Below are 12,131 nucleotides of genomic sequence, written 5' to 3' on the forward strand. Positions count from 1 at the left end.
GGGCAATAATAATTAGTAACTATTAATTTTGTAATTAAGTTTATGAAATGAGAATAAAATATGAATTATTTTACTAAAATTATGATATGTATTATATTTAACAACATTCTATAAAAATATTTTTAAAAATTAAAAAATCCAGACATATTATATAATTTCAGTAACTGAAGTAGACAACTTATATCATTCTTTATCATAGATATAGTTGATAATTCTTACTTTTTTTAATTTTTATTGTAATTTTTTAATAACATTGATACTTTATAAGTTTTTAATAATATCCAAATAAATTAGAAATAAATAAATAAAACATTTCCTTAATTTTTCTCACTAAAAATCCATTCTACACTTCACTTTCCACATTCTCTCTCTTTCACTCTTGAGCTGCGATCCTCTACATCGATCTCAATGGCCACTATGCAACTCCAATCCCTCACCCTTTCTCGCTCCTACACTCTCTCTCCTCCGATCACCGCTTCCTCCTTTACTCCCATCTCCGGTCGCCGGAGCTCCGGCAAATTCCCACACTACACCGGCATCAAGCTCCGATACGCCGCCGTCACTCGCTTTTCCGGTGCCAGAATCGCTCCTCGTAGTTCACGTGTTGTTTGTGAGGCTCAAGATACCGCTGTTGAGGGTTAGGTTTTAAAGTTTCAATTTCGTTGCAAAAATAAAATAAAAGTTCCAAAGTTGGTGAATTGTTGAAAATCATTGGGGGGCCAAATACCCAATTGGATCTTATTGCTGTATCTGTATGAAAAATCTGATTTTTTTATTGGGTTGGTGCGATGTTTTAAATTGTGGTCGCAGTGGCTGTCACTGTGGGCTGTTGTGAATTATTTTGCGAGTGAAAAATATTTTTAATATTGATGCGGTCTGATGTGGCCCGATGTGGTTGCGTTGTGGCCCGTTGCAATTGTATCACTGTGATTCGATGTCATACTGCAATTATGGTGTGATGTGGGTACGGTGGTCATCGCAACCGCAATATTATGGCCACATCACATGATGCGGTCTCCAATTTGAAACATTGGGTTGATGTTTTTGCTTAGGCTCTGTGTGAATTTTATGATATTTTGTTATTACTTTGGTGAATTGTTCTAATTAGTGAAGAGACTTAAAGCTTGTTTGTATAGGTTTTTATTTAAATAATCCTTATGAAAAATAACGTTTGGTGGTTGGTTTATTGTTTGGGTTCTGTGTGAATCTTTTGGTGAATTGTCCTAACCACTGATAAAGACTATTCTTTTGTACAAATCAGTGAAAGAGACTTGAGAGTTCGTTTATGTATGCTTTTTTAATTAAAAATTTGAGTACTGTAATTTTTAAAAATAACTCCTGACATGATAGTTATGCTTGTTTGGTTGAGTTTTTAGTTTTTAACTTTTTTCTCACCAAAAGCTGAAATTCAGTTCTTAGGAGAAGCTGTCAATGAAAAATATTTGTAGAGAATCACTTTTTTTATCTCTATTAGCAACATGATTAATTTTACAGTGTTAGTGTATCATGCTTGGACTCAAATTCATAAGAACAATAAGAAAATAATTCTTCAAATAATGCGTTATTCATACCGAACAATAAGAAACTAAATCCTCAAATAATGCCATTTTGGCATTGCATTTCTTTTTTCTTCTTACATCTCTCCCTTTGTTCCATAACCTCTTGCAATGTGGAAGAAATTTCAGGGTTAAGGATATATGTATTCGTGATTCTTAAACATTTCATGCATGCTTATATGCAACCCATCTCTCTACTAGTATGGTATGTATAGCAGATTCTGCAGAAGTTGCCTCCTTTTTCTCGATATCAGAAATGTGGCTTTTGATAGTTTTACTTGATAGGAACAGGTTCGTTTGTAATTATTGGTTTTTCTTATTCAGGTCTTTAGATCATTGACCATCAAGGATGGCATATTCGTGCTAAGCATGATCAGAGTAGAAAAAAATGGAATGCATATAGATTTTGTTTTTAGTGAAAGAACATGGAGTTGAATCCTCTAGTAGTTACTTGTCGGGCTCTGGTTCGGTTTGTGCATTCTATCACACATGGTTTGGTTTTCTCACAGTTTCATACTGTATGTACCATAGAGGTGAAACTTGATAAAGGATTTCTACCTCATGATCTGCAGGGATGCTTTCAATTCTATCAATACCCGTAAAAGAACTATATGCCTAAAGATAATATATGTGGGTGGTTCCATTTACATTTGGGGTTAAAGATCTCTACTTCTATTGCAGTGATAATAGTGGCAATATAAGTCTTAAATGTTAATGATATAAATCAAGCTAATAACTTTCATAGCATTCAGGATTGATGGAGCACCAATGCTATATTTTTTTTGTTAGTATGTGCAGTGACTTACTTTGCCACGCCATTGGTGTTGTGTATTTCCTTTGCATTCTTTTACCATACTGAAAGGATACCTATGTATTTTAAAAAAAATCCAACATAAACATTTTATTTGTTGTATTTTAGTTGCATGTGCTTGATTTTGTGGTATGCTTGTTTTCTAGTTCCGTATTGTTCATCATTGTAATCAATGTGATACATGTTGATCTTATTATCTCTTGCTACATTTCCAGCAAATTGGTTCTTGTTTGAGAGAATTATCGACTGTAGTTGAGTATTTTGTATTATTGAATATTGCAGTGGCTGGTATTACTGATGCAAACTGGCAATCACTTGTCCTTGAATCCGAAACTCCAGTTTTGGTTGAATTCTGGGCTCCATGGTGCGGTCCCTGCCGTATGGTCCACCCAATAATCGATGAGCTAGCAAAGGACTATGCCGGGAAGCTTAAGTGTTACAAACTCAATACCGATGACAGTCCTTCAACCGCTACTCGTTATGGGATTCGAAGTATCCCAACTGTTATTATCTTCAAGAATGGGGAGAAGAAAGATGCAGTTATTGGTGCTGTGCCGCAGACAACATTGACCAAAAGCATAGAGAAGTTCTTGTGAGTTGGGAAACAAAAAGGGCTTCAGCTGGAAGAAATAAAGCTATTTTTTTTCCATTAGCTTCCTCTCATCTAAGCCAGTGTCAAGTTTGGATAATTTGATTTATTAAATAAGTAATAATTTTGGACCTGTATAGTTATGGGGTATAACCATGTTTCTGTTTTTTTAGATAAATGTACTTACCAATATGCTGCTTAATTTTGCCGTATTATTTTATAACCTTTTAAATCCATTTAACATCATGTGTAGGAGACGAATGAAGAAGGTTTAGGACTAAAAAATATAGTGGTTAAGTTTGTTTTGTTTGTGGAAGTGGGTTTGAGTGCTAAAAGGTGAGGATCGGTTGCATGTGAGAATTTTGAGAGTGTGGGTTATAAGTGAAAAAATTAGTGACTAAGAGGGGTAAATTACAATAACAATTCTATATGGTGGAAAGATTAGGGTAAATTACCTGATAGAAGTATGTCTCAGCAATCGGTGAGAAAATCTCACTATAATCAATCCCCTTTAACAAACAACTTGTAAGTGAGACAACTTAAATAAGTTTGTAGTTTTTTTGTTGGAGTTTATCAGAATCTGAGTTGTTTTGCTTGATCCATGCAATAGAAGATCTTGGAAAGTTGTCGGAGCTTGAGTTTTGGGTAGAACTCGATATTTACTGACCTTGTAACATCTTGGGTGGGTACTTAAAAAGGGACCATGCTCGAGTCAGTATTTATAGGATTATGTGTAGAGAGCGAATATATTGTTTTTCCTTATGAGTGGCCACCTATTTATACTTCCAGTAGAATGAATTTCATTTCATGGGGAGGTGTTATTATTGCAGACGATGTACCCTAAAATTTTGGGCATAACAGACACTGACCTGACAAAATCATGTTACTATCAATATTTTCCTTAGCTAGGTTGGCCTTCCGAACATGATCGACTGTTGTATGGACTAAATCTTGTCTGTTTAATACGATGAACAATCATATAAACCAGATAGTGTAGATAGCCTCTAATCGGTCATGACACTAGGTTGAAACAAAGTTATTAGAAAGATCATAAATCATTGTTCTTATATTTTTTCTTAGACCTAGTACATCTTATCTATGATATATATGTATAATGTACTTTATTTCATCTCCCACGTATCATTCCATTATGGTCACACTCAATCATTTGCTAACACTTCATTGTTTACATGTTGATCGACAGTTATGGAATATTATCCACATTAAACCGCATCCCATAAGTTTTTATGGGAAACAAATTTCTTTCTTTCATTTTAAGGAGAGAAAGGAGATAGCTAGTGCAATTCTTGCGGTTTGAGCTCAAGGACTCACTTCCAAAGATCCTCTCTATTAATGAAAAATAAATAATACATAAAATAAAGCAAATAATAATATGGTAAGACATTTTCATTATTTTATATATAATGGAATAACACTTTTGCTATTAAAAACATAAGTAAAATCAAGTATTTGCTTCTCCATTAATGAAGAAGATCCTTGTTTTACTTCATGTGGGTAACTATACTCATTAGATTATTATCCATTTGATTTTTTTTAATATCCATTTTTAAGTAAAATAATACACACTAGTCACTATGAGAAGAAACATTATAAAAAAAATGACACCTTCAATTCAAAACCATTAAACTCTAGTGACATGGAGAACTTTAATAACTAATAATGAGCCCTAGTTTTAGAGTTATGGTTTCATCTTAATCCTATATCTGGCTGCTGTTTTTTGTATTTGGCAATTTAATTCCCTTGTTTCTCCTTTATAATTACTAGTGTATTGACAAACACTTTATAATGTATAATTTGTATGTCATAAATATCAAATATAATATTTTGTGTTAAATATTTGTAATCTACAGTTGAATTTATTTGATTGGTGTTTAAATTGAACATTCATATTTTACATTAAAAAACTGATAGTTATAATATAAGAAAGAATAAATAGTTAACCAATTAATATAAACATATATTAGGTGAAGAGAAACATTGGGTTATACATGGTATTTTTTGTAAAAATTAGAACATAATGAAGGCGAAATAGAGAGAACTACAAATTACACCATAATGAGTGATTATTTTAGATTTTCCATTTATAAATAGTATATATATATATATATATATATATATATATATGCTTTGGACGAGTTGATTCATGAACCACCACGTAACAAAACACAAAAGAACCATGAAGTGGTTCTCGAAAATTAGTTAGTCATATGCATGGAATGGTAGCAAATTTGGTGACTATGTTATAGAATTCCAAGATGTAATTTGCATAGTAGAGCTGTCTTGTTAAACTATTTGCATATGTACAATTAGCAATCATCAACTACCAACTCATTTTTTGTAATCATGTGTTGTTGATGTTTTACGACTTTTTAAGCGTCCGAGAAATTAATGGTGGAGTAGTAATGCGTCTCTTCGTTTGTTGAAACATTAATGGTTGAGTGGTTATGTGTTTTTGGTTGTTGAAATATTAATGGTTAAGTGGTTATTCGTTTCTTGGTTGTTGAAATATTAATAGTTGAATGGTTATAAGTCTCTTCATTTGTTGAAATATTAATGGTTGTTCATCTATAAATATTGTGGTCCACTCAATGTTATAATTCATCAGTAAGCTAAGAGTCTAATAGTATGTTCATGAAGATAGGAGGAAGAAAACACAAAGTAGTAAAAAAAGAGCAATACTGCAAAGAGTGAAAAAGAGAAAAAACACCCAGATTTGTATAGAGGAGTCGAAGAAAAAATTGTGTTTTTGTTTCAGAAGGAAGGTGACTGTCATACAAGATTTGCGTGAGATGAAAATTTGCAATTGAAAGTAAATAAAAGGAAAATGAGAATGAATTATTTAGTTCATTGAACTTTTTCAATTATTTTTCTTCATCATCTGCAGCAATTCATTAAGTTCATTGATTTCCTTCATGACAAAAGGACCCAGATTTTAAAAGGAAATCAATGAACTGTTATACAAGATTTGTGTAGAGGAGTTGAAGAAAAAATTGTGGACAAGATTATTTCCTCTTCTACCAAATCATTTAGTTCATTATATTCGCATGTACCAAATCATTTAGTTCATTATAATGTATTTTGCCTCTCTGAATGAATAATAAAACAATTATTTTGGATGTTAATTTCTGTTTTTTGTTAATTATTTGGATGGTTATTCTCTTTAATACTTTTGCACTGTTCTTATTAATATACACAATAAACAAATTATCAATACTTAATAAATACAAAAACAAATTAACAAAATGTAATATTTAATATTTTATCCAGTTTCGTATTAATAAACACAATTATATAGTAATAATCTACTTCATGGCAACTTCACGTTAATTTAAGTAAATTCATGTTGTATAAATATTTTCCAGTTATGTAAAATGTTAATTTAATAGCGCATAACTATGAATGCGCTGTTAATTTGGAAAATGAGTTCAGTTTAACAACGCATAATTACAACTGCGCTGTCAATTAGATTCTATTCAACAGCGCATAATTCAGGTAAGCTGTCAATTAGATTCTAATCAACAACACTACATCTCGGTAGTGATATTGATGTGTTAATGAAAATAAGTAGTAAACAGCTGGATACACAACAACAGCGCAATCCTTAACATGCGCTGTTGAAGATGTTGATACAACAGCGCTACCGTTAACATGCGCTGTTGAAGAGGTCAATACAACATCGCTACCATTAATATGCGCTATTAAATGGTTATTACAGTTTAAATATCTAAAACATGAATTGTTTCCTCTACGTTCTCAAACTTACTCGAAAAGAAATTCTCACACTCTTAGCAAACCCTCATACTATCATAAACTCTCATACTCTCATAAACTGAAAAAACTTCATCAACGACTTCCCAAAGTGGCGATCATGTATCTCACAGTGATGACGAAGCTTCACCGACTCTACAAGACCAACAAATCGTTGCTCAAAAACGACCTCCACGTGGAATGACTTCCATGAAGAATGTCATTCGGTCAAGAAGTAAAGATGTGAAGATAGAAGTTCAATGGAACACTAAAGGCCAACCATTAAACAAGAAGGGTGGCAACACATTGGTAAGATACATTGGTGTTGTTGTTAGACATAATCTGAAGCTAACATTCAACAAATGGAGTGATGTAGAGAATACCGTGAAGGAGAATACAGTAAGTTTATTTTTTTCAGTTTTTGTGTTTTCATGTAATGTACGTATATGTGTTACGTTTTCATGTAATGTACGTATATGTGTTACGTTTTCATGTAATGTACGTATATGTGTTACGTTTTCATGTAATGGTTCAGGCAACTTTTGATGTTGGTGAAGAGCATAAGGATTATATCCTTAAATCGGCTGACAAAGCTCTCCGACAATTCCGAACTGATGTCGAAAAATTATTCAAAATTACATTATTATTGATTATGTTTTGTTAGTTGGAGAACAAAAGTAATACACCTCTGACTCCACATGGAATAGAACTCGATGTTTTATGAGTGAGTGCTTGGTAAAATCATATTCTTTGTATTGACTTTTGTATATATACTTTTGCATATGATTGTTGATATTAATGTTGTTTATTGTTTCATAAATTAGGTAATAAAAACCACAAGAAGGCATCCAAGCCTTATATCCAGATCGAGCTTCTCGAGTGGGGTATAGAAGAATTATTATGTTTTGTTAGTTGGAGAACAAAAGTAATACACCTCTGACTCCACATGGAATAGAACTCGATGTTTTATGAGTGAGTGCTCGTAAGAACAAGGATGGTTTCATCGACAATGAGGAAGTTCAAGAAGCGACAAGATATGTTGTAAGTGCTCATATATTTTAATTATACTTAATTTCCATACTTTATTTATCAAAATGTGATTAATTAACATTATGTTTTTTCTTGATTTGTCAGGTTGCCTTAAAAGAAAAGGAGGCAAACCCAAATAATCGCATAATACTTGACAAGGCACTAGGACTGCCTATCTGCTATGGCCGTATCCGAGGTGCAGGATTTGGGGTTAGCCAGCGGATATTTGTACCCCATCCAAAGCGTGCAACCAAAGCCCAAATTAGTCAGGTTCAAAATCAACTAGATGGCCTCATAAAACGGTTCAACGAATTTGAACAATCAATGAAGGCGAATGAAACTGAGTGACAACGACTAGCTAGTAATGTTGTCATTGTTCCTTCAACCGTCAATGAGAGTTGCACTATACCTGCACCTTACAACATTCCCATTTCGATTCCCATTCCCGAGGTATTTTAGTTAACATATTTTAATTTAGTTAACTTATTTTAATTTAGTCGTTAACTAATTATATGTTTTAACTTATTTACATTGAATCAGTTCTTGCAAACTTTTCCTAGATACCCCAACTAGCTGAGTAGTGGGTGTTAGGAAAGTGCACAAGTTGATCGATGCTATGCTGCATAATGCACATATCCCACGCCATCATGTGAAGGTCTCGATTGACATTGCAATCGATGATAATGCGTTGCTGCCAATTCATCTCGATTATGATATCTTCACAGTTGGAGGGGCTATAGGCACTTTTGTGGCTTGGCCAGTAAACCTTGTTGAAGTAACTCCTCCTAAGGTATGATTTTTTACTTTATGCTCACTCATATTATATATATATATATATATATATATATATATATATCTATAATTGATATGTTTTTATTGAATATTTCAAGAAAATGTATATTCCATCCCTAGTAGCACCCAAAAGTCTAAGCCATCTTCTGGGGATGTGAGCTCCAAGAAGACTACCAACTATTGTACTCAACTGATGGAGCATGTACAGAAGATGAGAGATGATATGATAATTATATCAATTCCCAAGGAAGTCTACAAGGATAATGTTGATGAACACGTTGACATGAGTGAAGTCCGGGATGTATATAAACGTGATTGTATAGGTAAAAGTGTTATATATATGTATATATATATATATGAGGTAAATTATGTTTTCTTAACTTCTCACTTTTGCATGACGGTGTGTTATAATTAACTAACATTTGTGTTAAATATATTAGGTACTTGTATGAAAATTTTATCAAGGTAAATAAGAAAAAAGTGATGTTTATATCCCCACACCTTACCATTTTGATGTCGCACGAAAAAAATGAGATTGAGGAAAAAACAGAACGAATTACAGATAATCCCATCCATCATAAAGAAGATGCATATTTATTTCTTGCACCTTTTAATACCGGGTGAACATTTTGTAATTGTCTTTTATATTTCTTTCTTTAGTATGTTTGCTGTGTTTAACATTTTCTAACCATGTACATATATGTTGTTAGGCAACATTGGGTTTTGGTTGCCATCAATCGGGTCAATGAAGAAATATACTACTTTGACTCATTGGCACGTGATGATATGAACAACTACGCCACTATGGTAAGTGGACTACTCATTTAAAATTTTAGTTACACTTTCACTTTCCTAGTTGTTTATTAATTAAGTACATTTTCTATTGTTTAGTAAGGTGAAAGTTTACATATTGAATAATTATGGTAGAAACAAGTTACCAAATCCCAACAAAATCAAGTGGACTCATATACAGGTATTGACACAAATCATCTCAAACAATTATATGTGTAATGACCAACTAATGTTATGCTTATATGTTTACTTCATTTTAATTGGCCAAACAAACGAGGTAGATTGTGGCTACTACGTGCTGAAATTCATGAAGGAGATCATTCAGTAGTGGCCAATTAATGAAATCAAGTTTGTTGACAAATCATATATAGATGATCAACTCAACCAGATTAGAGAACAATCGTCAAAGTTTGTACTTAGTTTAGTTTTGCATAGATTGTAGCTTAGGTAATTCAATTAATGTTCAATGTAATGTATATGATTTGGTCTATATAATATATATTTATGTAAACAGTGTAATTAATGTTCAATATATAAATTCAGTTGTGTTCATATAGTTGTCATTTGATGTTTCCATATGCATTCATTTTGTTATTATGTTATGTTTCTGTATGCATTAGGATATTTTCTGTTGTGTGCGTAACTTTGTAGAATTAGGAATAATGATCTTTAACAACGCTGTTGTTATACCCATACAACAATGTTTTTTAACAATGTATTGTTGATTATGGTGAATTCAACAGCGCATTCTCAAAAAAGCGTTTTTGCTTTCGTTGAATTCAACAGCGCATGAACAAAAAAGCGTTGTTGAATGCTTATCTCTCATTCATTCTCTTTTAGTTATACAACAACGCATACAGTAAGAAGCGTTGTCGATATGATCAAAATTATTTTCTCTACACTTACTCGCTTAACACAGTGCTTAATTGATTAATTGTTTGAATATTATTTATTGCCATTATTAATTGAATATTATTTATTGCCATTATTAATTGTTTGAATTTCATTAAAAAATGAATTAGTAAAAAAATTATTATATCTTCCACATCGTTTCCTTAAGATTGCGTTGTGGAACACTTACCTTCATCTTTGAATGTGGAGTTTTTCCACAGCGTTTCCTTTAGGTTGCGCTGTTGATTAGGTATCATTGATAATGGCATCGTAATTATGCGCTATTGAAGATACTATCAGACCTTAAAAAATTAAAATGTTCCCGCATTCTTACACATTCATCAGCAATCCCAACACTCATTTACTCAACAACGAAACGTATTTACTCTCAAAATCGACCTCAAAAATTATTCAACCTCAAAACCATTCAACATCAAAAATCATTCATTCATTCAACACAAAAATTATTTAACACCGATTTCGAAAATCCTTCACTCGTTTAACCTCAAAATCATCATTCACGCATTCAACACCGAATTGAAAATGAGTTTTTCTGATAGTTATTTGCCTTTTTAATTACATAATATTTAGCTTGTATTGAGTTATAAATATTTTCCTTATAAATGAGTGAAAGTGATTTCACTCATTTAGCTTGTATTGAGTTGGGGTTTTCGACTCATTTATCTTACATTTAGGGTTCCGATCATAATAATTCATTTGCTATGTTTGGTGAGCTTAACTCCAAGCTTTAGGGATTTACGTTCATTATATTTTTTTTGTTAATAGAAAATGGATGAGTGCCAATCGATTGATGAAGGAGTATGAAGAAGGAGCGAAATCATTTGTTAGGTTTGTAATTGAGAATACTGAAAACCCTAATAGAATTGCATGTCCTTGCTTAAGATGTTGTTACTCAAACCGAATTACTCCAAATGAGTTAAAAGGTCATTTAGTGTGTCATGGTATTGATCAAAGTTACACATAGTGGACAAGACATGGTGAGATGAGAGACGTTATGGATTGTGATGATGAGATATATATGAAAGACAAATAGACAAATGCATATAAAGATGATCGTTTCGAGGAAATGGCAAACGTTGTTGAAGAGGATCTTTAAGATTGTCCTGAGATGTTTCAGCGGTTGATAAGTGATGCTGAGAAACCATTATATGATGGTTGTACTAAATTCACAAGATTGGCAGCAGTGTCAAGGTTGTATAAGTTGAAATCTGTTAATGGATGGACTGGTAAGAGTTTCACCAACTTGCTTGCACTTCTGAAGGATATGTTGCCGGAAGATAATATGCTCCCTTCACAAACATATGATGCAAAACAAATGTTTGGCTCCATATGCATGAACTACACTAGGATACATGCTTGTGAAAATGATTGCACCTTATTTTTTAATGAGTATGTTTCATTAAAGTTTTGTCCTAAATGTAAGGTATCACGATATAAGAAGGAAGACTCAATTCCCAAAAAGGTTGTATGGTATTTTCTCATCAAAAACAAGATTCAAGCGTATGTTTAGCGATACCAAAGATGCAAAGAAGTTGACATGGCATGATGAAGAAAGGATTAAAGATGGTAAGCTTCGGCATCCTGCAGATTCTCCTCAATGGAGAAAAATTGATCACGACTATCCTAGTTTTGGTCAAGAATCAAGAAATATACGCCTTGCCTTGTCAACGGATGGAATTAACCCACATACTGTTCAAAGTTGCTCTCACAATACATGGCCAGTGATGTTGGTGATATACAACCTACCTCTTTCTCTATGCATGAAGCACAAATATGTGATGTTGTCTATGTTAATTTATGGACCTAAACAACCAGGAAATGACATAGACATATATTTGGCTCCATTAATTGAAGACTTGAAGCAAATGTGGGAGACATGCAT

At 32.7% G+C, this 12,131-nt stretch overlaps 1 protein-coding gene across 1 annotated transcript; it reads left to right on the plus strand.

Annotated features, from left to right (window-relative positions):
• Positions 337-3,176, plus strand: LOC109355756 (thioredoxin). Its single transcript, XM_019598960.1, has 2 exons — positions 337-637; positions 2,650-3,176. The coding sequence occupies exons 1-2, from the start codon at positions 409-411 to the stop codon at positions 2,961-2,963; spliced, it is 543 nt and encodes a 180-aa protein (XP_019454505.1). The 5' UTR covers positions 337-408; the 3' UTR covers positions 2,964-3,176.

Source organism: Lupinus angustifolius, chromosome LG09, assembly GCF_001865875.1.
Source record: "Lupinus angustifolius cultivar Tanjil chromosome LG09, LupAngTanjil_v1.0, whole genome shotgun sequence".
NCBI classification, from domain to species: Eukaryota; Viridiplantae; Streptophyta; class Magnoliopsida; order Fabales; family Fabaceae; genus Lupinus; species Lupinus angustifolius.